The 26,231-nt window shown below is 41.8% G+C and overlaps 1 protein-coding gene across 1 annotated transcript; it reads right to left on the reverse strand.

Annotated features, from left to right (window-relative positions):
- Nucleotides 1-14,447: 14,447 nt before the first annotated feature.
- Nucleotides 14,448-19,583, reverse strand: LOC102816748 (allergen Fel d 4-like). Its single transcript, XM_006865735.1, has 6 exons — nt 19,488-19,583; nt 18,984-19,120; nt 16,879-16,883; nt 16,673-16,783; nt 16,297-16,398; nt 14,448-14,503 (listed from the first exon to the last, which is right to left on the reverse strand). Exons 1-6 carry the CDS (start codon nt 19,581-19,583, stop codon nt 14,448-14,450), a joined length of 507 nt encoding a protein of 168 aa, XP_006865797.1.
- Between the last annotated feature and the right edge of the window lie 6,648 nt (nt 19,584-26,231).

Here is a 26,231-nt window from a genome sequence, read left to right on the forward strand (position 1 = left end):
CGACCCCATGCACAGCAGAACGAAAGAATGTCCTATCCTGGGCCAACCTCACTACTGCTGCCACACTTGAGTCCATCAATGATGCCACCTGGCCAATACATCTCATTAGAGGTCTTCCTCTTTTTCTCTGACCCTCCACTTTACCCAGCATGACATCCTTCTCTAGCGACTGTTCCCTCCAGACAATATGTCCAAAGTCTGTCAGATAAAAATCAGTAAAAGCTAAGTAAAAGTAAATTGTAGAAAAACTTTATTTGGGCTACTTGGAATTTCAATGACATATATAGTTGCCAAGTTGCCACAGTTGCCAAGTGAGCTTAGTGAAAAGAAAAAAAAAAGTAACTTATCCGTTGATTAAGGATAAACTCTATTTAAATAAAAAAATTCTTTAAAAACTTAAGGCTTATATTGGTACAATGGAAATGGAAATAGGAATTAATATTTATTGAAACTAAATATACAAAGGGTGTGTGGTGGTTCTATAGCATAAGCACTGGACTTTAAACCACAAGGTCAGTGGTTCAAGTCCACCAGCCCTCCATGGGAGAAAGATGAGGCTTTCTGTTCCTGCAAAGATTTACAGCCTCAGATACCCTATACAGGGTTGCTATGAGTCAGAACCAACTCGATGGCACTTAACAACAACAAAGATATCAAAGAGATAGAAATGTGAAAAAAATGATACTTATGAGTGTCTTCCTACAGGGTAAAGTAAAACAAAATTCAAGAAAACAAATCAAAACAGCCTCGCTCTCCAATTTTAAGGGGGATTATTGGTATTGTTATTGTTGTTGTTAAGTGCCGTTGAGTCAGTTCTGACCCATAGCGACCCTGTATAAGGTTTCCCAGGAGAAGCTGGTGAGCTTGAACCACCGACCTTGCTGTTCAAACGACTTTGCAGTCCAGAGCATTAACCCACAGCGCCACACCATAAGGTAATAATGCCCCAAGTTTAAAAAAGCTGAACATTATGAGACTTAGGATCCTTTTAAGGATAATCCAAGACATTTTCTTATTCATAATGTAAATGATACTATATTATCTTAAATAAATAATAACCTACACACACAAAAAACAACAACAACAACAACAACAAACAAAACCACTAGTGTTGGCACATGCATGATTTCATGTATATTTGCAGGGTCTTCTTTATGCATACTCACACCAAACTGTAGGTAAGTATTCCCTTATGCATCTAGGGGCTTGAGTGTCAATGATTGGTTAAACTAACAAATAAATTATTCAGTTAGTATCTCCTGGCTAATGTTTGGCTCTTGCTGAAAATGAAGAAGACTTGAAGCATTTATTGATGCAGGTCAAAGACTTAAGTCTTCAGTATGGATTATACCTGAAGAAAATGTAAATTCTTACAGCTGGACAGATAAATGACATTATGATCAAAAAGAGAAAAAATGTTGAAGTTATCAGTGATTTCATTCTTCTTGGATCAACAATCAGTGTCCATGGAAACAGTAGTCAAGAATATAAATGATGTATCAATTGGGGTAAATCTGCTGCAAAAGACCACTTTAACGTTTTAAAAAGCAGAGATGTCACTTTGATGAGAAAGGAGCATCTGATCCAAGCCATGATCTTTTCAATTGTCTCATACGGGAAAGCCGACCAATGAAAAAGAAAGACAGAAGAGTAGATTTTGTTGTTAAATTCCTTCGAGTTGGTTCCAACTGTATAGGGTTCTGGAGGAGCAGCTGGTGAGTCTGAACCACCGACCTTCCGGTTCAAACTAATCCTGTGGTCCACTGCTTATTCCACAGTGCCACACCAATAGATTTGTTGTTGTTGTTAAGTGCCATCGAGTCGGGTCCGACCCATAGCGACCCTGTACAGGGTTTCCAAGGGTGTAAATCTTTACGGGAGTAGAAAGCCTCATCTTTCTCCCGCGGAGCGACTGGTAGTTTCGAACCGCTGACCTTAAGGTTCGCAGCCCGATTCGTAACATGTACTCAAATTGTGATATTGGCAAAGAATACTGAATATATCATAGACTGCCAAAAGAATGAATACACCAGTTTTAGAAAAAATACAATCAGATGCTCCTTAGAAGTAATGATGGCGAGACTGCTTAGTTTCAGTCATTAGAAAAGGTAGAGGGTCAGTGAAAATGAGGGAATCTTTAATGAAGTGGATGGAAGCAATAGCCAAAACAAAGGAATCATACATAACCACAGTGAGGATAGCACCATTTCCTTCTGTTATGCAAAGCTCACTCATCTGAAACTAACAACAACAAAACTGTCCTGGGCAATCCTCTTCCTTACTTTGAGCCTGGGGCCTCCTCAACAGTGCTGAGCTCCAAAAGAGAGGAGATATACCTCATCCCGTCTGAAAGGACTATGTGAAGGCGAGTGGTGATTCTTCAACATGTCCAGTTGTATTGAACTGGACTGTTTTCCTAGCCTGCCACGATATTTTTCACAGCACAGTTTAGAAGATAAAATATGTGACTCTGGTCCCAGAGTTCCTGGACTGGAATCTGCCTTTTGCTAGCAGTGTGACTTTGGCAAGTGCTCTGGTTTTTTCTCTGGGATGTGGACATACTGATTACATTGAACTCATCTGTGAGGATTAAAGGAGTGAAACAAGAGTGGGTTGTAACCAAGTCGGTTACTATTCATAGTGACTTGTATAGGGTTTCTGAGGCTGGAACTCTTTATGGGAACAGACAGCCTCCTCTTCCTCCAGCAGAGCGGCTGGTAGATTCAAACTACTGACCTTGTGGTTAGCAGCCCAGTTTGTAATCCACTATGCTACCAGAGCTCCAACAACAGATAGAAATACAATGTGATCTTGCAAGTCTAGCCTGGAACACATACTCTCTTTGCCCATTTACTGACGAAGTAGCAGGCTTCAGATGATGGAGACTGGGGATGAGTTTTCTGCATTTTACTGATCTGGGCTTTGGTTCCATCTTTTATTTTTTGTGAGAGATTGGGACCTTCTTTCTGCCATGATACTAAATTCAGTGACATCTGTATTTACCAACATTTGACAGAACAAAGATATCAACCAGATAAAGGAACATTGACCATACCCAAATGAGTTATGGGTTTCTTCCCATAATTCTAAGTTACTATCGATGCAGAGAGGAGTCAGGTGGGACTCTCAGGAAAGATGAGATCATTAGTCAAAGAGAACAGGTAGAATAGGGCATAAGTTAAAGTGGGCACAAGGATTATATCCAAATCTCACAGACCGCAGAGCCTTCTATAACCTGAGCTGCCATCCTACCAGCTTGGAAAACTCACCTGTAAGCTCTCAAGATGGCACAGGAACAACTTCCTCTGGGAAAGGTGATCATTTTCTCCACTGTTTCAGGTATCCCTACCCTCAGTGGACCACCTCTATCTCATGAACTTGACATGTATGGAGAACCCAAAAGTAAAGATATGTAGGAGCCAGCCTGGTGGCAAGGGATAAAAGCAGTTCATGGTCAAGGACATGGGGGAATAGAATCCCTGAGGGTCTCCTATCCCCATTCTGCTCCTGGATGCACTTTGAACCTCCTATTTCCTACAGGCACCTGCACAAGTCTCCTTTTGAGGGTGATGTTCTGCTGCAGTTACAGCAATCTCCGTGCTCTGAGGAGTGTGACAGAGAATCCATGGAAGTTGACATTCTGCTGTGTGGGAGCTGTGGAGAGATTCTGTCTTTTTCACCTTGGCATTCACAGAACTGTTACTGCCTGGCCTCCATATCTCTGAGCTCTACCATACCACTGGACCATGCCACATCCTCACTTTCCATTTTACCCTCACCACCAATAGGTGCCTCTCTGCCTCCAGATCCACTGGATCCCACATTGTCCAGGGACCTTCTGTCACCATCACCACTGGCCTTTACCCATCTGCTTCTGGAGCACAGTCAGATCCTGTAATCCTTTCCTCATTCGCCCATCACTTTGTCATTGGATTCTACCTTCTCCTATGATCAGCACTCTTCTCAGGATAAGAGCCTCTAACAACAATTTCCCCCCTCACAGATTCCATGGCCATGAGACGACCCCTCAGCACTGTCCAGAGACATACAGAGTCCCCTCAGACTGGAGGGGAGAGCCACCTGGAGGGTAGAGGTCAAACATCTACCACCCCTGCAAGAGAAAGGGGAGACCCAAGGAAAACATGAGCTGTAGAGGATCAAAGAACAAAGGACAAGGTGGGGATTTCCCACCTCAGAGAAAAGAGGCCCTGCTCAGGCCTGAAAGCATAGAGTCTCCTGGGAACAAGATGCTCCAGTTTTTGCCACACGGCCAGGAAAAGATACGTTTTTAAAAAAAGTCTGAGATGTTTGTGGCTTCCTCCACTGAAGAGGAGGAGAGAGACCAGAAGATCCATGGCACAAAGCCAAGAGTATGTCTGACGCTGTGCAGAGCCTAGGACCAACAGAAGTCAGAGCTGTTTCTGTGGGCAACCAAGAAAAGAAGGTCAGAGGCAAGACCATGAATGCTATGAGTACTGTGAGGGTCTAGGATAGGCAACTGTATTTGAAGAAAGCAAGTTCAACTCCCCAGGGACCGACTACCTGAACAAGAGAAGACTGTCTTCTCCAGGTGGTGGTGGGTGGGGGGTTAGTTGAAGTTCCTGCGAACAAGATGCCCTAGTTTTTCTCACAGGCTCCATTTAAGGGTCAAATGAAATTTTAAAATGGGATAAGATGCTTGTTTCAATAGTTTCATCCACTGAAAAAACCTGGACAGTTTGAGCCGTGCACAGAGCCCAGATCCCTGACATCAAAGCTTCCCTGGTGCCTCAGACTACCCCTAACTTCACTTGGCTCTATTTGGGGGCCCTCATCAGCCAGAAATCACCCTCCAGCCTTCCATCTAGAAGTGGAAAATCTCCAGAAGCAGTGTATGCCTCCAGTTAGACAAAGTCTAGTAGTCCACATGCTAGCAAACCTCTGAAAGAGTGGTTTCTGGTCATACCAATGTTAGTTTCCTGTAACAGCAAGAGCTGTCTGCACTCTGCTTGGTGTGTGTGTTGAGGGTATTCCAGGAGTGGGGATATGAGAGAGATCAGCTTCAGCTCTTACTGAGGGCCAGCATTGGCTTTCAAAAGTAACCTGGGCAAAGGGGGGAAAGGGATAATTGTGAACACAGCCACCCATTTTAAATTTCTTCAGCACACCTGCTCAGAGGCCCAATCTTTTCCATAATATGTAAACATTTAGAAGACATATATCAATATTGCCATGAAAAATTCCAGAGCTTTTCATAATGAATGATAATAATAAAGACCCTGCCCCAGGATCTGGATAGAACAGACTTGCCCCAGCTCCCTCACAGCCTCTAACTTTACACAGTTGTATATGTGGGGAAGGAATTGAGATTACAAAGGCCTGATACAGCTGGGAATGTCCCACTCAGTTTCCAGAATGGGTAAGATATAGGTCACTTCAGAATTCAGCACTTGGAGTGGGAGTTCAAGACGGGGGACTTGAGAATCTCAGGGGCAGGTAAGATGGAATCTACCGGTAAGAACAGTTAGAAGCTGTCTTGAGATCCTGTGCCCATCTTGCTGGAGTCTGCGGAGACCCAGCCACCCAAGCAGCTTCCCCTTGCTCTGCCCTCACAAACTGTAGCACATCAGAGAACAGGAAAGAGCCAGCTCTGGGAGTGCAGACAGCAGCTGACAGTTAAGCCACTGTGGTTCCTCTTCACACACCAGGCTCAGCAGACATGTGTCTCTTGCTCCATGGCCCAGTTAGGGAGCCTAGACTTCCTCTCTGCTCCACCTGACAGTGAATGAGCAGCCTGGTGGGAGTGGTTCAGATTGGGACTGTGTGTGGAGTGACCTTGGCTAGCTGGCTGGTGGGCATCTGAGGCCTGGGGTACTCACCTCCAGTGGGGTACAACAGACCCTTTATCCTCTTCCTCCCCCTGACAGGAGGAGGCTAAAGAAAAGGGAAGCTGGAGAAAGGCCTTATAGTAGTACAAGTGAGAGGGCAAGGAGCTCGTGTTATGTTAGCTTTAAACAAGCAATCAAACATATTCACAAGAAATATTTGGGTCACTTTCTAGACACTAGTGGGAACTTCTTTCAAATCTAGGTGACACAGTATTAGTCCTCTGGACAAGACCCCATATCCCGCCAGGCCTGAGTTCAAGAAGGGGGCCAGGGACAGGAACAAGTTCCCATGCCACCTGGACTCAGAGCTGGGTGAGCATTGCATGGGGCTGTTTAACCCTGTGCTGGCTGACAGGGGTCCTTGTTGTTTAGTGCCACGAAGCCGGTTCTGACTCATAGAAACCCTGTATGGTCACCTGCTGCTCCTCAGAAACCTTATACAGGGTCACTATGAATTAGAACTGACTCAACAGCACTTAACAACAACAACAAAGAGGTTTTAGTGTGACGCTTTCAAATCCATCAGCCGCTCCTTGAAAACCCTATACAAGGTCACTATGAGTCAGAAGCAACTCAATGAGTTGGAACCCACTGGAAGGCAGGCACCTAACAACAGCAAACAACATATAACGAGACAAAAAGAAACATTATTATCAAGATTTTAAAAAATTAATCATAGATAATCTCTGTAATATTGTTATAATTAAATACTGTGGGGTTGGTCCTGACTTATAGTGATCCTGAATAGGGTTTCTAAGGAGCTGCTGATGGATGTGAACCACTACCTTGTGGTTAGCAGTCCAGTGCTTATCCTACAGCACCACACCAGGACTCCCAGGACTTAGGATCTTTAAATATCCCAGAAAGAATTACAAAATGGATGAAAATACATTGCTGTATCTGAGGAAAGAAACATCAATATAGTGTTTTATTTTTCTCACGTGTATGTCTTTAATAATAATTAGAACTACTTCCTTGATTAGTCCTTTAATTACTATTAGAATTGTTTTTTCTCATAAGTAGTGTTGGAATTTATCTCTAGAGGCAATCCTGAGCTGTGAAATACTAGAGGATGGTATGATTTCAAGCCTGCAAACTTTAATTAATGGACACATTGCAAAGTAAGTCTTGCTAAAATATTTCATGAGAAGGTAAAGATGAAAAGACCAGGGACAAGTCCAGGAAATGAAAGGTTCCATACCCAGTATTTAAGAAAATTGTCTCTGAGAAGCCTCTTTAGGGGCCAGGACCAGCAAACAGAAACGTACAAACTCAGTTTTACACGTTGACAGCAAAGCTTCTACTGAGCCTCTCTCCGGCAATCTATGCTACTGAAAAGCTCACGTTCTCATCATCAGAGCACAGTTGAACACCAAAGCGGTTCACGCACCTGTTGAGAAGCCAGATGTTCAAATGCGCGCCCTCTTCTGGCCATTGGTTCGTAGCAAAGGAAGTCTGGTGCTAACTGTTCAACCATAGGGGCGCCTCCCCTCGCGACCAGCTGGTGGAGTCCCTGAAACTGTGGATTCCTTGGTCTCTGTTGACAGCCCTGGCTGTTCATTGTAGACAGTTTCCAATTTCCCTAGACTCATATTTCGCACATTCCACTTTCCGTTTATTACTGGATGTTTGAAACTGTTTTTATTGTGGTTTGATGAAAGTTTTCAGAGCAAATTAGTTTTCCATTCAACAATTTATACACAATTTGTTTTCAAACATTCGTTGTAATTTCCTCAATGTAACAGCACTCTTTCCGTGTCCTCCCTGGGATCTTCATACCTATTCATTCTTGTCTACCTCTTCCTGCCTTCTGAGCTGTGTTTGGGGGCAAACGCTGCCCTTTTGGTTTGTCTGGTTAATTATTCAGAGGCATATGTTCCTCATCAGTGTGGTCATTCACTGCCTGTCTATTGTAGAATGGAAAACTAATTTACTCTGAAAACATTCACCCAAACTACAGTCAAATAAATCAGTTTCTTTATTGAGCTAGGTAAATCATTAATGGATTAAAAAGTCATGTTTACAAATTTCTTTATTGCCCAATTCCCTAAGGGGATTGCTAAATGAGGGGAAAGCACATTTCTGTCTCATTTCTGAAAACCTCTCAGTTACAGAAATTGTATGCCTCTGTCCTCAGATAGGGAAGGCTTCCATGGGAGAAGCTCTGAATTCCCTAACAGGAACAAGACAGAAGATCTTCTCCATTTATCTCCTGCTCCACCTGTTTCTGATCAAGGCTACAGGGTGATTCACTCAGGGAAATATTATCCCAATCAACATCATTCTCTTCTCTGTCTAACAGGTTGAAGATCTCCTGATAATATGTTCAAAGTATGAGAGACAAAGTCCCGGCATCCTTATTTCCAAGGAACATTCTGGCTGTACCTCTTCCTACACAGACCTATTTGTTCTTCCAGCAGTCCATAGTATTTTCAATATTCTCCACAACTCAAGTGCATCAATTCTACTGTCTTCCTTATTTCACATACATCTGAGGTGATTGAAAATACCATGGTTTGGGTCAGGTGCACCTTAGTCCTCAAGTTGATATCTTTGCTCTTGAACAGTTTACAGAGATCTTGTGCAGCAGATTTGTCTAGTGAATATGTCTTTTGATTTCTTATCTGCTTCCATGACTGGTCACTTTGAGTCAGCACTGACACAACCACCGCTAGCCATTGAAGTTAAGCATTTATAACAGATTGTGCCTTCAGATGCCGTATGCTGATTCTTGGACCTTTAGGAAACATTTTCAATGAACGTTACAGATTTCTGCGGGCAGTGTTGTTTGTTTCAAATTTTAAACTGTTGTTTTATCTATAAGAGGTCTGAGTATAGCTGTAGCATTTCATATAATTTCTAAGAGAAATAGGCGGTGTTTATTCGGCCACTGAAGACATTTTTCACATAATCAAACAGCAGTTTATACATCTTGATCCTCTTCTTTGTTTACTGTGTGTTTTCTTTGGGGTTAAAAAGGATATGGCAGCCTCGTGAAAAACAATCTTCAGTCCCTTCTGGGTGAAAACTGAACATTCCAGCATACTTCTATCTCTTTTGCTAGTTTCTGTTTTTGTTTCACACACATAGTTTTCTCTTTCACATAATTTCGTTTTGATTGAAGTTTTGGGATCATCCACTCCTCTCCTAACATGAGGCTGAATTTCTGCAGAGAAGCATTTAAGGATGACATCAATTATAGGATAACATAAAGGTCTCAGACTACTGACCATAGTCTTCCAGTCCAGCTGAGTCATAAGGCCCCGCTCAGCATGAACTTCTCCAGGAAGGCATCCTTGGCATAACCCACTAGAGGAGGCATGTCTTGCCCACCATCCCATTCCCATTGCCGAGTCCCATGCACTGAGCTTTGGTGCAACCAGCCAGAGTGAGACATGCTGCTGTTGGCTGGTTTTCCAGCATGGTCCCCTCAGAGTCCTTGCCTAGGCCCTGGGCTTGGCCTCAGCCCGCCAGGGAGGGGGACGCCGCCATTGTTTTTTATAGCAAGGCAGCACGCCCCCTCTCTGCCCCATACAGAAGTTTCCCATCCAGAGAAGAGGAGGTGGTGGGCCTGGACTCTGCAGCTCTGGCTGGGTTACTTCCTGACTTCCAGTGCCTGCCCACTCCCCCTGAGGCTCAGCATCCAGTAACTCTGGCCCAGTCCCATGCTCCCCTAGAGGATCCCCTAGATCCTATTCTTACAGTATGTGTAACAGCCTTGTCAGGCCACTTAAGAAAAAGATTCAGCAGAGGGCAAGCAGCAGTGCTTGGCGATTTGGGATAAAGGAAAAGGAATTACTCAGAGGAGGAAGGATCCTGAAACCCACGGAAGACTTTGAGAAACCACAGAGCCGCCACATGCACTGTTGTCAGCGCCACATCTGTCCCATACACAAAGACAAATCACATGACAGCAAGGCTAATCATTTATTGACCATGTATATAGCAGCAAGTCTTATTTCTGGGAAAGCTACCCGGAGTGTGGCAAGGAGAGAATTTCAGAGAAAACTTTTGATTCTTGGTGAATTGATGGATCTTCCTAGGCAGTTAGGGAAGACGCTGAAGATGTCTTCGTGTGCAAAAGTGATGGAAATGAGGTCATAGAATCGATCACGGATGATGTGGGGACCATGGATGAGAAGATCCTGAAGTCCACGTGAGCAATTATTCACTAGTCACTAAAAAAGAAGAGAAATATAACACAAAACTTAGAAAGCAGTCCTTGGATTGAATGAATTAAGAACAAAGATAATTTTCACAATGGAGACAAAGGGTGAGAAAAGACATTCACCTGCATTTCAACTCACACCATTTACCAAGACAATGGGAGGGAGGGCATAAAGAAATCAAGATTTTTCTTTCTGCTCCCAATTCCATCTTAACCTCCAACTGAGACTGTGAAAAAAGCCATCTCCATGGCTAGAGAGCTTGAAGAATTTGTGATAGATTAAGGAATAATAGCAAAAGTTGTTATTGTTATTGTTTGCATTGAGTTCAAATCATAGTGACCCTGGATAGGGTTTCTAAGAACAGCTGGTGGATTTGAACTGCTGACCTTGCAGTTAACACTGCAGTCCAGTGCTTATCCAACACCGTCACACCAGGGCTCTGGGAAAAGTCATAGTTGCCTATAATTACCATATTTTTTTCACAGATAGTGATATCCTACACATGTAACGTGCAGAGATGATGAAATTATGGCTTAACACACCCATGCATGTGTTGTTACATTTGCAGAAGTGAATTTCAGCCTCATTGACTCTCTTTCAATGGTCTGAAAATGTTACTTTTGATCATATTTGTATGATAAAAGTATAGCAATGGTCAAGAAGCCACAGGTTGAACTTAGTAGTATCCAAGTAATAGGAAAATAAACAATTGAAACTGTTGTGTTTGTTTCTATTAACTTAAGTTGATAATTGTATCATCGCTGCAACATTTTGAGTCATAAATCAGAACCTTGAACCTACTAAAGTCTCTCCATGAATGAAATGCGATCACTTAGACGCCATCTAGACGCTATCACTAGCAATCCATTCAATTTGCATTGACATAATTACCAGGCATCTTCCAACTCTGGTCTTTAATTGGAGAAGGAAGCAAAGCAAAAATGACTCAATAGTTAAATGAGAAAACCTTATCAGATCATCTTAAATGAAACCATTAAACTGTATTAGGTAGGCTAATTTCATAGTGATGTTTTGTTAGCACCAATGTCTCATCGGTGATCATGATTCACCTTAGTTATATGTGTGTGTGTGTATATAAATATATATATACACACACACATACCACACAGCCTGTGGTATGGATTACATCTCAATGTAAAGAAAACAAAAATCCTCACCACTGGACCAATAAACAAAATTCTTATCAATGGAGAAAAGATTGAAGTTTTCACGGACTTCATTTTTCTTGGATCAACTATCAACACTCATGGAAGCATCAGTCAAGAAATCAAATGACGTATTGCATTAGGTAAATCTGCTGCACAAGAACTTTTTAAAGTGTTGACGAGGAAAGATGTCAGCTTGAGGGCTAAAGTTCTCCTGACCAGAGCCATGGTATTTTCAATAACCTCATATGCACGCAAAAGCTGGACAGTGAATAAGGAAGACTAGAAGAATTGATGGTTTTGAGTTATGGTGTTGGAGGAGAATATTGAAAGTGCCATGAGCTACCAAAAGAACCAATAGTTCCGTTTTGGAAGAAGTGCAGCCAGAGTGCTCCCTGGAGGCCAAGATGGCCAAAATTTGTCTCTCATACTTCAGACATATTGTCAGGAGGGACCAGTCACTGGAGAAGGATATCATGTTTGGTAAGGTGGAGGGTCAGAGAAAAATAGGAAGACACCCCCAACAAGACGGATTGGCCAAGATGGAATGAGGTTGGCCCAGGATCGGGCAGTGTTTTGTTCTGCTGTGCATAAGGTCTCTATGAGTCGATACCAACTCGATGTCATCTAACAACAACAAATATATATATATATAGTAGCATAGTGGTTACGAATTGTACTGCTAATCTAATGGTCAGCAGTTCGAAACTACCAGCTGTTCCGCAGGAAAAAGATGAGGGTTTCTGCTCCCATAAAGATTTACAGCCTCAGAAGCCCTGTACAGGATCACTAATAAGTTGGAACTGACTCCACGGCAGTTAACAACAACAAATATATATATATATATATATCCTTGTATCCTGTACACCTCACATTTAAATTCTGTGATCTTTTCCAAGATCCAGGCAGTTATTGACAATACTGTATACATTTTTTCAATTTCTAAATCTTAATCTCAGAACCCTTTTGTATCAATCATGTTAGGAATTAAATACAAGTCCTACACTGCCAACTTCAAACTGAAGCTTGTTGTGAGGGTGGGAGACATGAGCAATAGAGGGCAGGCTACAAAAGAATTCCAGGTGGGAGAGTCAGTCATTTGCAAGAGGAGAAAGGAGAAAAGGGAGCTGGAGAAAATGAATCCACCAAAATGTGCGTGTTGTGGCTGCAAAGCAAAATGGTCTGAGTTGGAGAAGGAGTTGAAAAAGAGACGCAAATCAACTGTGACTACTGCCACTATTCAAATTGAAGTAGAACTTCTGGTGACTGAAAAGAATCCCAGATTCAAGGCAGGTTCCATATAGATTTCTAAGTTCATGGAAAGGAATGGTCAGCAACTTCCAGATGACTGGGAACAAAAGATGGTCAACTTCCACAACTTCATCACCAAAGAAATCTCTGAACTTGGTATATGTGCAATGGATGTAACATTCCAGTCACTAGGACTGTAGCTGCTGCAGGTATGAAAACTAGTCATTACAACAACTGGTCATGAGAGTGCTTGCTTCACTGTAGTCCTTGGTTGCACTGAATAGGGGAAAATGAAAGCTGATGATGTTTTCAAGAGAATCACCATGCCCCACAAAAGCAAACAAACAAAAAACACCTATCATTGTTCATTGTCATTGTAATAAGAAGGGATGGATGAATTGTGATGTTATGAAATATGGGTTGATAAATATAGGGCCAGGCATGGAGAATTATTATCAAGAATTTTTGATGCATGGCAGCACACACATACACATAATGTTCAACATCATAGTAAGTTAACTGGTGCCTATGTAACATTCATACTGGTGGCTTTAGCTGTAAGCTGCCATCTCTAGATAGGGCAGTCAACTTCCCAGTCAAGACTTTCATAGAAGAGAGTGCAGTGAATGGGTACTGTCTGAGATTCATGAATTCAAACCATCAGGACCACTGAAGCAGGTGACATTTACAGAGGTTTGCAAGTGGGTAGCTTCTGTCTATTGGAAAATAGTGCCCGAAACCATCTGCAACAGCTGCAGAAAAGCTGTGATTGTGAACTAGCAGGATATTGATGACAAAGAAGAAGACCCAAAGGCAGTGGTAATGATGACATTAGTTCCGAAGTCACAGAAGAGCATCTGTAGGCAGCTCTGAGCTAGTTCAGTGATGATAGTGATGAGGGATTAGACTCTGAAAGGCTCTAGGAATTGGATGAGGATGATGCTAATGAATGAATGAACTAAAATGGTCTGTTTTAAGATGAAAACACACTTTCTTCTGATGATTTTTCTTTCATTTCAAAGACATTGATTACCAAAAATAATGTTGCAGTGTAAGATTTATGAAAGGTATATAATAGAAACAACATCATGTTTTTATAGTTTTAGGCCTAGAATCATACTAATTTCTAGCTTTTCGTGCATTTAGATTCTTTGGTTTAAATGGGAAATGGCTCTACATTTCCATCCTGGGCCTGTTCAGTTCACTATTGGTTACATATACTTTAGGAAAATATCTACCTTAAATGAAGTTTCCATTAGATCAGTTTTGTCCCAGTAACTTTAATCCATTAGACAGAAAAAGATATCAAAACATAAGTCAGATACATGGAAAAAAGTTTGGCATAACACATTTACAACAGTAACAAGTGGGGGTTATGCGGTTTGCAATAAATGCATAAAGCATGTGTTGTATGCATAAATATATGGTAAATGCTTATGTTATATAAGCCTAGGTGCTAAGAGATTCACCTACATGATCTGAATGCAGCTCCACAATAATTCTGAGGTAGGAAACAGCCTTCTTCCCATCTCAAAATTCAAGTCCTAGTGATTTTAGCACCATATCATTACAAATCATGCTGCAAACCTCAAGGTCAGCAGTTTGAAACTACCTGCTGCTCTGTAGGAGAAAGATGAGGCTTTCTGCTCCCGTAAAGATTTACAGCCTCAGAAACCCTGTACAGGGTCGCTATGAGTCGAAACCGACTCCACGGCACATAACCACCAAACACCATCAATTACTGAGCACTTTTCACCAACATAATACTCATAAAGCAATTTGGTAAGGTAGACATCAGTGTTTCCTTTAGGTAAGCTGCTCAACAGCTCATGGTAGGAGTAGGTCATGAACCAATGCCAAACGTCAAGCTGTCCTCAACATCATTCTTACCAAATCATTTTATTGCAGTCTTTGGGCACAAACCCTAAATGTTTTTGAAAGGCACTGGGCAGAGAATCCAAGATCACCTAGAATCAGAGATCACCAATGGAGTCCTAGGTCTCTTCCTCGCCTTGGGTCTCTTTTGCATCTCGTGTCTCGAGACAACGATCTGTAGAGACAGAGCAGAACACATATAGACACCAACTCCAATTCATTCCCCAGATAGAAACCAGGAACTCCACTGGGTTACGACAAAGCGAACTAATTGGGGGCATTGCCTTCCCTTGGGCTTCTTCCTCTTAGTAACATAATGTCTTATATACCTAGGGCTGCTTTAACAAGAATGCCACAAGTGGAAGGCTTTAACAAGCAAATGTATTCATGTGTTCTCTCACAGTTTAGAAAATTAGAAGTCCTAATTCAGGGTATCAGCTACAGCATGGGAGAAGGCTTTCTCTCTCGGTCAGCTCTCAGGGAAAGTCCTTGTGTCCTTTCAACATCTGTGAGCCTGGTGTTCTTTGGGAATCTTCATGTGTCTTGGCATCCATCTTCCCCTAGGTCTAGGAGGTTCTCAGCACATGGGTCTCAGTTCAAAGGATGCATTTTTCTCCTGGGTCTTCTTTCTTGGTGGCACTAAGGTCCCCCAGGTACTCTGCATGGAAGCCCCACACTCTAGAATTGAGTGGATGAACATCCTATTCTTTGAAACTTAGGAGGCTGTGATCCCTGCCCTTTATAATTCCAGAGGCCATGGCCGTACCCTTTAAGACTCCAAAAGTCATGGCTCTTTTGAGACTGAGGCAGCTCTGTTTCCCAATCCCCTGGTCTTTTCAGCTTCTGCTTCCTCGTTCCTTGGCACTTTGTCCCTGGGGGGCCCCTGGCTCCTCAGCCCCTAGGATCTTTGGACTGGACTGGCCTCTATCCTACTGAGGCAAGTGTTACAAAGCATTTTAATTTAGACGTTAAGTGCCAGGAGGCACACCACTCTGCCAGCAAGCCTTTTACTATTGTTGTTGTTATTAAGTGCCATTGAGTCAGTTCTGACTCATAACACCCCTGTATAGGGTTTCCAAGGAGCAGCTGGTGGGTTTGAACTGCCAGCCTCGTGGTTTGCAGTCTGGTGCTGATCCTATAGCATCATTTTGTTGGTGTTAAGTGCCATCGAGTCAATTCCGACCCATAGCAACCCTGAACAGTGTTTCCCAGGCTGTAAATCTTTACGGGAGCAGAAAGCCTCATCTTTCTCCCACAGAGCATCATTTAGGCTCCTTAAAACTCTTTCAGCCTCTACCCATTATCCAATTCCAAAACTGCTTCCTTTCACATTTTATGTATCTGTTAGGGCAGCACCCTACTCTTCTGCTATAAATTGTCGTAGTTATCTGTGCTGCCTTAACAGAAATACCACAAGTGAAAGGTTTTAACAAATGGAAGTCTATTCTCTCAAAGTTGAGGATGTTAGAAGTCTGAATTCAGGCCATCAACTCTAGGAAAGGCTTTTACTCTCCTGGCTTTGGGGGAATATTATTGTCTCATTTCAACATATATGGGACTGGTGTTCCTTGGAGATCTCCATGTGTCGCAGCATTAGTCTTCCCCTAAGTTTAAGAGGTTCTCAGCACATGGACTCCAACTTCAAAGGATACATTCTGCTCCTCGCTCTTCATTCTTGGTGGTATTAGGTGTCCCTTTCTCTATTCATTTCTCTCTTCTTTTGTCTCTTATAAGATAAACCGTGATGTGACCATACTCTCAGAAACTCCTCTTGTGTCGAATCAGAACTGTGACCTGAGTAAGTGTATAGTGTTCCACCACAATTTTAAAATGCAATTGACTGAGAACATCAGCTCACATAATGGGGGATAATTGTATCACTACATAAATGCATATTTTGGGGAAATAAAATTCTATTCAAAACACATAGAAATATGAGGAAGGGAAAGCCAGAGATAATAAACTTACCAACGGTGGTCAGGTCAAGTATATTTTCCTCAGGAACCCCATGTTGTCTGCAATACCTCACAAACCTGTCCTTGATGTCTTGACTTAGATCTTTGTCTCGGCCTGTGGGGAGTGACAATAACTGCTATTGAGACAGATGAGGGCGATATAAGCTGCCCTGAGATTTGACATTACTAGAATATCCATCCTTCTGGCATGATGAAAGATTTCATCATCTTCCCATCGCTAAGCCTGAGGGACTCCCAGATGTGAGCATCTATCTTCAGAGGGGGAGAGACATTCCAGAATAAGACTGGGAAGACCACTTTGTCTCCAGGGTTCCTTCTTCCCCCTCTCTTCCCACCCCAAAATGAATGTCAGCATGAAAATACTCTACCATAGAGCTCCATAAGTTGGAAATTACGTTCATCATTGACATTGTGGAGATGATACATAATATACTCATCATAATTAGTTTCAACTACTTTAACTGTATTGTATCCATCATCTGTAGAGGAGATAGAACACAGTTCATAACTTTATTGGTCAGTAAGAAGCTCGAAATCTTTTACCTCTTCTCTCCCACAAAACAAATTCAAGTACCCATCCTGGAAGAGGTAGAAAATGGGGATATCCAAGGTCTTTATTTGCATTTCTCTGGGCTTTGTGAGGTAACTTGTGAGAAAAGAATACTGATCGTATCAATTCTGACTTCTAGTCCCCTAAACAGTGAGAAAATACATTTCTGTTTATTAAAACAATCTACTTGTGGTGTTTCTGTTATGATAACTGGATAACTAAGCACCAGATAACTAATACAGGTAGACTGGCCACTGATGTTAAGTGCCGTCAAGTTGGTTTCCACTCTAGGGACCCTGTATATGGTTTCTGAGGCTTTAAAATCTTCACAGGAGCAGAAAGCCTCATCTTTTTCCCACAGAGATGCTGGTGGACTCGAAATGAGACCTTTGGCTCACCGTCCAGTGCTTAGCATATGGAGCCACTATGCTCCTGCTGCAGGAGATACATATGACTGAATCATCTCTCATAAATATATTGAGTTTTACACAATGGAATTAATACTTAAAGTTCTCCTAGATTCAGTATATTGGCTATTAGATGTCTACCATTATATTATTAAGATAAGTATTGATCAGAAATTGAACAAGGTCCTGAAGATACTGGGATTTAGTCAATTCTTTATAGTTGAAAGTAGAATTTTATTAAAATTTTCTGTATACTTACATTCGACGCTACATACACCATTTTCTTTTGTTTGGTTACAAACAAACTTAATGTCAGTACATTTTCCGTCTTTCCTGTAAAATAGAATGATCTTATGCTCAAGGGATGTTAGTAGGTGCTGGCTCCCTCTTCTTCTACTATTCCCAGGATTTGAGTTTCTAATTTCACTTAACTTTTTAACATTTTTGGTACAATTTTCAAAGATCTTTATTTATATTGTTGTTGTTGTTGCCAGGTGCCATCGAGTTGGAACTGACTCATAGCGACCCCATGCACAGCAGAACGAAACAATGTCCGATCCTGGGCCAACCTCACTACCTCTGCCACACTTGAGTCCATCAATGATGCCACCTGGCCAATCCATCTCGTTAGGAGTCTTCCCCATTTTCTCTGACCCTCCACCTTACCCAGCATGACATCCTTCTCCAGTGGCTGTTCCCTCCGGACAATATGTCCAAAGTATGAGAGATGAAGCTTAGCCATCTTGGCCTCCAAGGAGCACTCTGGTTGCACGTCTTCCAAAACAGATCTATTGGTTCTTTTGGCAGTCCATGGCACTTTCAGTATTCTCCTCCAACACCACAACTCAAAGGCATCAATTCTTCTACTATCTTCCTTATTCACTGTCCAGCTTTCACATCCATATGAGGTTATTGAAAATACCATGGCTTGGGTCAGGTGCACCTTAGTCCTCAAGCTGACATCTCTGTTCTTCAATGCTTAAAATTCCTGTGCAGCAGATTTGCCCAATGCAATACGTTGTCTGATCTCTTGACTGCTGCTTCCGCGAATGTTGATAGTTGATCCAAGAAGAATGAAGTCCTTGAGAACTTCAATCTTTTCTCCATTGATAAGAATGTTGTTTATTGGTCCAGTGGTGAGGATTTTTGTTTTCTTGACATTTCTTGACAAATAATATTTATATTATTTCATGTGATTTGATGCTTTAAGAATGAGCCAACTACTACTACTACCACTACTTCCACTATTACTTCTACTTCCCTAGATTGTTAGCTGAGAGGTCACTAGGTATCAAGCTCTCAAATAAATGCTTTACAAATACTACCTCACTTAGTCTTCACAAAAAAAGAATGAAGGAGAAATGTCATATACTTTTACCCAAGGGAAAATGCAGATGGAAAGAGATTCATTTTCTTGGTTGCACACCTAGTATAGGAGATTCAAATTGTGGCTGTTGATTCCAGGTTTCATTCTAGTCATCTGTTCCATTACCACACTACTACTGATTCTGACACTCCTCTCCTCACTACCTCCCTAACCCCATTTACATTCATCAGCAATCTAGAAAAGCCCCAGGCCCCTCAAGTCCTGGATCAATGCCAGGTGAAGGGCTCTGATTTTGAACATGGCCCCAGGATGTGAGTGTACATGAACATTTGTGTGTATGTGTATGCATGTGTGTATTCTCCTCTCCCTGATAAAAAAAGATCATACATACTTACATGATATGCAATTGATAGTACAGAGAAGAGTTGTCCAAGACTTGCAAGGTTTGCACAAAAACTCTCAGGCTACCATTTTCTTCTATTTGTTCCCTGTCATCGGAGGCAAAGAGAACAGAATACCAGACTCCTGCAGCCTGAAATAAATCAGTAAAATAATTGGGAAACTTAAGAAGAGGAAGGAATCACATGAATACTGAATACTTCTCTCCTAGACCTCTAGCCCATGGCACAGGACTCATAGTGGTGTCTTTGAATAAGACGTGAAGATTGAACTCAAAGCAAATAACAGCACACTCAGGGCTATTTCTCCTGTCCTTCCAGGGAAAATGGAGGGTCCCAAGAATTTCCATCTTCTAGCATGGTACAATTACTCTTACTTCAAAGTAGGAAAACATCACTTTGTATATGTCAAAAAACTGTTACTATCCAATCCACCTAGTTTCAAAACCCTCCAAACCACCCCCCTAATGTCAGGAATCACTTCTTGCCCAACTCTACTACCTTGGTCATATTAATGTTGTGTTTCACAACATTAGGCTTTCCTTCCACATGAGCACAGGCTAGACTCAGGCCGAGACACAGCAGTAACAGCTTCATCTTGACAATCGATGTGAGTGAGTTTCTCTAGCAGTGGCTCCACTCCCCAACTCTCTTGTCCTGATATTTATTATAGACTCAGTTATCTGTACATGGGGCTGAATCTTTTCTCCTCCCACTCAATGACATCATCTGTCATCCACTGGTATGAGGCCAAGAAGTGTCCCTGACCTACAAATCTTGGCAGCCCCATCTTTTTTAGATCTATTTAGTTACCTTAAACTTACTAAAACACATTCTCAACAAAAAAGTAGTGGATGTTGCAAAGGGCAGCCGTTTAGAACAGATTTAACTGTGGATCTGGCTTGGAATCAGGAAGCTAATTGTATGTGGCAGTATAGGAACTTTGGTGAGTTTCTCAATTTTTATGAACTGCAGAAAAAAACAAAAAACCCTGTTTCCACCAAAAGTAATAGTACCTATCATAAAGCATAAGGAGCTCTGGTAGCATAGTAGCTACAAATTGGGCTGCGAACTGCAAGGTCAGCAATTCAAAACTACCAGCCAGTCAGCAGGAGAAATATGAGGCCTTCTGCTCCTGTAAAGATTTATAGCCTCAGAAACCCTGTACAGGGTCGCTATGGGTCACAATCGCCTCAACAGCACTTAACAACAACATCATAAAGCATTAAAGTAGAACGGAATTAAAATAATGTCTTCCTTTTTCTTATTCTCTGCACCCAATTGCTACAGCCTTCACTTAATGAACAAGTATTTGATCCCCATGCAAATGCCACAATACCAAGGGTCCCACAAGAAGAATGAAGAAGTACAAGATATCATCCCTCACGTCAAGGATCTTTTAATGAAGTTGGGGAGCCATTTCAATACTCAATCAAAGCTCAACTACACAGGAATATGTAATGACTCAACTGCAAGGGACCAAGTCTACGTGATAGGAGGTCATAAAGGAAGGGAAGTAGGGGAGGTGGCATCATGTAGAAAGTACTTAGGAGCTCAGCCTTGGGAGTCACCTGGGGACCTGGGCTTCACTCCTATAACCCATTTTGAAACTGTGAGGATGGATTTATCTTTTAACTTTTCGGAACCCTCATTACCTTGTGTATGTGTGTGTGTGTGCATAAGGCCGCTATGAGTCAGAACTGACTTGACAGCAGCTAACAAGTTCCTTAGACTCCAATACACTTAAGAACAACCTGGTGATCAAAGAAAAAAAGGTTAGTTCAAGGTCACGTTTTCCCAGGGAGTGCTGAGTATGAGATTGTGCCAGTGTCCGTTTCCCAAGAAAAATCATTACAATGGAAATATATTTTGCAGGAGAACAAATCTCATCTGTCCTGGGGCGAGACATATGAAAATAATATTTTGATGGCTGAAATAAAGTAAGCACTCAATGAACAATGGATAAGTGCTTTAAAAATATTATTTTATTTAGTCCTCATAACAGTACAGCATGGTAGGTGCCATATCCTACAGTACCAAGGTGGTTGAGTAATCTTATCAAGATCACACAGCCAGTAAGTGGGAGAATCCATACTTGAACCTGAGATTATCTGATCCCAGACACCTTACTCTGATGCACTCTACTTCATAGGGTGGGGCTTGCTGTTTCTGACACGAGGGACAGATGGTAGAACACTGGAAATGGGAATATGTAATGCTGTAGACCCTCAGCAGTGTCTGCCAGATAGTTACCACTGAAGATGCTGCATTCAAATGTCTTTAAAAAGTGGTGCTATTGGTCTAATCAAGTGAAGGGTAAGTGCCCGCTCTCGCCTGGTCAACAAATACTTCGTAGATGAATTAATTGGTGGACAGATGGTTGGGGGTGTTGCTTTTCTAATAAGAAATTAGGGAGAGCTTTCATACAAAAAAGGAACCTTGGTAGCACATCGGGTTGAGCCCTAGCAAGATGTGTGATTCAAACCTACCAGCTGCTCTTCAGGGGGCTCTCTGCTCCTATAAAGGTTTACAGTCTCAGAATCTCTACATGGGATCACTATGAGTTGGAATGGACTCGACAGTAGTGGGTTTTGATTTTGCTTTAATACAAAACAGGAGTCCTGGGGGCACTGTGGGTTAACACTGAGCTTTAAGTTTCTCCATTTAAATCCACCAGCTGCTCTGAGGGAGGGAGATGAGTCCTTTTGCTTCTGTAAAGATTTACAGCCTCCGAACTCTATGAAGCAGTTCTACTCTATCCTAGAGGGTTTCTATGAGTCTGAGCTGACTTGATAGTAATGGATTGGTTGACTGTTTCATATCACAAAGCAAAAATTATGACATTTGACTTCCGGTTCTGTGGCTACAGCCAGGAGAGTGAGGTATGAGAAAGCTCTGGTGAGAAGGGAGGGGGAGGTCATGAAGGAAATGTTCATATACCAGACCCACGGCTTTTGAACTATCATAAGATCTAGTATTTCAGTCTTCTGAACTCGAATTTTTGAGAAATCCCTTTGCTAAGGAAAAAAACACACATTTTGGGACTCTGGCCTGCAGGACTGCAGGTGTTTCCGGCGATTGCAGTTTAGATGGCGGGGCTAAGGCCAGCCCATTTGGAAAGTGGCATTTCCAACAGGAGGAAAATAAAGGGGACCATAGACAAAAAAAGCCGCAAGAAACGACATAGCTCCCGCCCCCCCAAATCTCCCTGCTCCAGCTTAAGATCTCAACAAGATCACCACGCAGTGCAGTTTACCCATGGCACAGAGAGAGGGAGAAAGGCGCCGACTTTTGACGTCATCTGCCATCTGCCGTCTCCAATTGGAAACCCTGCATCTAAGCCGTCCTGACCACACTCCCAGGTAGCAGTGGGATGTTCCAGCTGCTGTTCTGGCATGACAGGAAACAGAAAAAGTTAACCAAAGCCACATCCCCCCTCCAAAGTGGTGATTTCTGTCCATGCGATTATATTACTTCTGCTATTAGTCCTTTTGATCATACATCTTTCATGGAAGTGGGAACATTTCCTCCCTACGTCACTAAAGAAGCAGCAATCGTGGCCACATAGCCAAGCTATTAGCATACAACATAATACTCCACCACTAAGACAAGACCCAACAACACCTGCAATGCATTACAGACTATAAGGGAAGCCCATCTCCCAATCACATTAATAATAATCATCATAATAATAATAACCATGACCAATAAGAAACAATCAACTTTATTGAAACACATACAAAAACAGAAGAGAACAGCTGACGCAAATGAGCTGGAGACAGACAAAAGGTTTATAGAGGAGGAAGAGCAGGTTTTGGATATGCTTGAGAGGGAATTCAGAAGAATGATATGGAAACAAATTCAAATAATCTGAAAAAGTTTCGAGGAAAGTAAGGAAGAAGTAAGGAAATTACTGCAGTAACAATCAAACAGGATTGACACAGCATTGGAAACAATTCAAAACCTTCAAAAAGATGTCCAGGTGGTCAATAATAAGATATCAGAAATAGAAATAGGCTGAAAGGGGAAAGGAGCAGACTAGAAGAGATGGAAGCCAGAACTAGTGAACTGGAAGACAAATCTCTCAATACTACCAAGTTCGGAGAGCAAGCAGCTAAAAGGATAAAACAATCTGAAGAGTCTAAGATTCATGCTGGCTAACATGAAGAGGAATACCATAAGAATTATTGGCATTCCGGAACAAGAAGAAGCATAGAAGTCCCCAGAAGAGATAGTTGAAGAGCTTCTGGAAGAAAATTTGCCTAACATCTTGAAAGACATGAACACAAACATTCAAGAAGCCCAACGTAACCCAGGAAGGATAGATCCCAAAAGAAAGTCTCCAAGACATAGAATAATCAAGCTCTCCAAAATCAAAGACAAGGAAAGAATATTAAAAGCAGTCAAGGAGAAGTGAAATATAACTGATAAAGGCAAAAAAATTAGATTAAGCTCTGACTTTCAGAACAAACCATGCAGGCGAGAAGGCAATGGGGAGACATATACAAGGCTCTGCAAGAAAAAAAAAACGTTCAACCAAGAATCATCTATCCAGCAAAATTATCAGTCTAATATGATGGTGTGATCAAAACATTCCAGGATAAACAGAATCTGAGAGATTTTACCAAAACCAACCCAGCACTTCAAAACATCCTAAATGGAGTTCTGTGGACAGAGAACCAACAAGGACAACAAACAGAGATTGACAGGTATGGCAACACCACCTGGAACACAACCAAAAGATAGCAGAGTTCAGAACAGAACGAGACTACAATGACAAACACAAAAGAACAGGGAGATCAACTGAAGGCTAAAAACATATCAATGTCAAAGAAGGGACAAATGTAGCAATGGAAACCCGGATGGTGGGGATGCCAGGTAAATTACAGGTTACAATGAGTATCCTAAATGCAGAGAAAAGTTAGTAGACTACAAGGTAACCCCAAAGAAAGTTAACACTCCACAATATATCATAAAAATGAATTCCCAAGCAGAACAAGCGAACAGAGAAACTAGGAGGAAACCGAAAAGAAACAATTCAAAGGACATAAAGGCAACACAAGAAAGAAAGCAGAACCAAAGAACAAATAGCACTGCCAGAAAAGTAACATAATGACAGCAATCAACTCATACTTATCGATAATTACATTGAATGTCAATGGACTGAATGCACCAGTGAAGAGACAAAGAGTGGCAGAATAGATAAGAAAACAAGATCCATCAATATGCTACCTGCAAGAGACACACCTTACACACAAAGACAAAAACAGACTAAAAGTTAAAGGATGGAAAAAAATTTACCAAGCCAACTGAAACAATAAACAAGCAGGAGTCGCGATACTAATCTCCGACAAAGTAGATTTCAAGGTAAGAACCAACATAAGAGATAAAGGACACAATCTCATGATCAAAGGGTCAATTGAGCATGACAGTATAACTATAATAAACATATACGTTCCTAACAAAAGAGCACCAAGATACATGAAGCAAACCTTAATGGAATTGAAGAAAGAAATAGATAAATCCACAATTATAGTGGGAGATTTCAACACACCACTTTCAAAAAGGGATAGAACAACCAGAAAGAAACTCAACAATGCGACAGAGGAACCTAACAACACAATCAACCAACTTGACCTCATAGATGTATACAGGCATGCTATCCAACAACACAATACACATTCTTCTCCACTGCACATGGAACATTTTCCAGAATTGACCATGTGTTAGGTCACAAAGCAAGCCTCCATAAATTCACAACCATCAAAATTCTACAGAGCATCTTCTCAGACCACAACGCTATAAAACTAGAAATCAACAATAAGAAGGCCAAAACAGTAAAGTCGAATACATGGAAACTGAACAAAAAAGCAACTGGGTAAAAGAAGAAATTAAATGTGAATTCACAAGGTTCCTAGAAACAAACGAGAATGAAAACACAACATACCAAAATCTTTGGGACATGGCGAAAGCAGTCCTAAGTGGAAAATTTATTGTGATGAATGCAGACATCCAAAAAGAGGAAAGAGCCACAATCAACACATTAACACAGCATCTTCAACAATTAGAAGCAGACCAGCAGAGGGAACCTACAGTCACCAAAAGAAGGGAAATAATAAAGATAAGAGCTGAAATAAATGAGATGGAAAACCAAAAAAACTATAGAAAGAATCAACAAGACAAGAAGCTGGTTCTTTGAAAGGATTAATAAAATTGACAAACCATTGGAAAAACTAAAGAAAAGAGGGGGGTGCATTTGGATTCTGGGTAGACACCCCTCAACCCTGACCTCTGCCTTCTAGGCCCACTGGAAAGGCAACTCTGCAACCTTGGCTTTGGGCAGACCCCATTCTCCTAGGCCATCTGAGTGATGACCCCACTGTGAGTCCCTACTCTCCCTTCGAGTTGGGCAGAGGCCCCATCTCAATAATAGCTCCACACTCTGGAAATCAGTTATTGAAGATCAGACTCCTTGAAACTTACCACACTGTGGCTCTACCCTTAATGGAGGATAAGCATTGGACTACAAGGTCATTGAGTAGCGAGGTCGGCAGTTCAAACTCACCAGCCGCTCCTTGGAAACCTATACAGTGTTGCTATGACTTGGAACTGACTTGATGGCACTTACGAACAACAACCAGTAACAGCCCTTTGAGATTCCAGCGGACATGGCTCTGCCTTTTGTGACTGAGGCATCGCTGCTTCCCATGCTCCTTGTCTCTACAGCTTCTGCTTCGTGGTTTCTTGATCTCTAGAAGAGGTCAGCCTGGTGTCTGCTTTGTTTGGGCATGTGTTACAAAGCTCTTTAGCTCTAATGAGAAGTGCCGAAAAGCACCCCATTCCACCAGTAAGGCTTGGCCTGAAGGTGCTCAGCTCTCTAGCTGCGGGGGTCAGCTCCTGGACTGACTTGTGTTGATCTCCTGTTTCTGCCGTTGCAGTTTCTGTCACTGATTCACACCCTATGTGCCATCTCTGGTGTTACAGCTCTCCTCACTTCCTTCTGAGCCCTTATCAGAATTACTTTTGACATCCATTAATTTCACCAGTCATTTAAAGACAATTTAGACTTTTATTATGAGGCACCTTAGTATTCTTCCAGCATCTACTCTTTAGCTATAATTCCAAAACCCCGTCCACATTTTAGGTATCTGTTAGAGCAGCACCCCACTCTTTTGGTATCAATACCTGTCTTAGTTATCTAGTACTAATATTAACAGAAATACCACATGTGGATATGCCTTTCAA

Source organism: Chrysochloris asiatica, unplaced genomic scaffold (assembly GCF_000296735.1).
Source record: "Chrysochloris asiatica unplaced genomic scaffold, ChrAsi1.0 scaffold00081, whole genome shotgun sequence".
Classification (NCBI taxonomy): Eukaryota; Metazoa; Chordata; class Mammalia; order Afrosoricida; family Chrysochloridae; genus Chrysochloris; species Chrysochloris asiatica.

What these genes read in the sequence shown, in the direction of transcription:
- LOC102816748 (XM_006865735.1), bottom strand. Translation starts at nt 19,583, where the DNA reads ATGAAGCTGTTACTGCTGTGTCTCGGCCTGAGTCTAGCCTGTGCTCAT. An exon ending in ACAACATTAATATGACCAAG is followed by an intron (nt 19,121 to 19,487) that starts GTAGTAGAGTTG and finishes GATTTATTTCAG; the next exon opens with GCTGCAGGAGTCTGGTATTC. An exon ending in CCAACTTATGGAGCTCTATG is followed by an intron (nt 16,399 to 16,672) that starts GTAGAGTATTTT and finishes CACTCCCCACAG; the next exon opens with GCCGAGACAAAGATCTAAGT.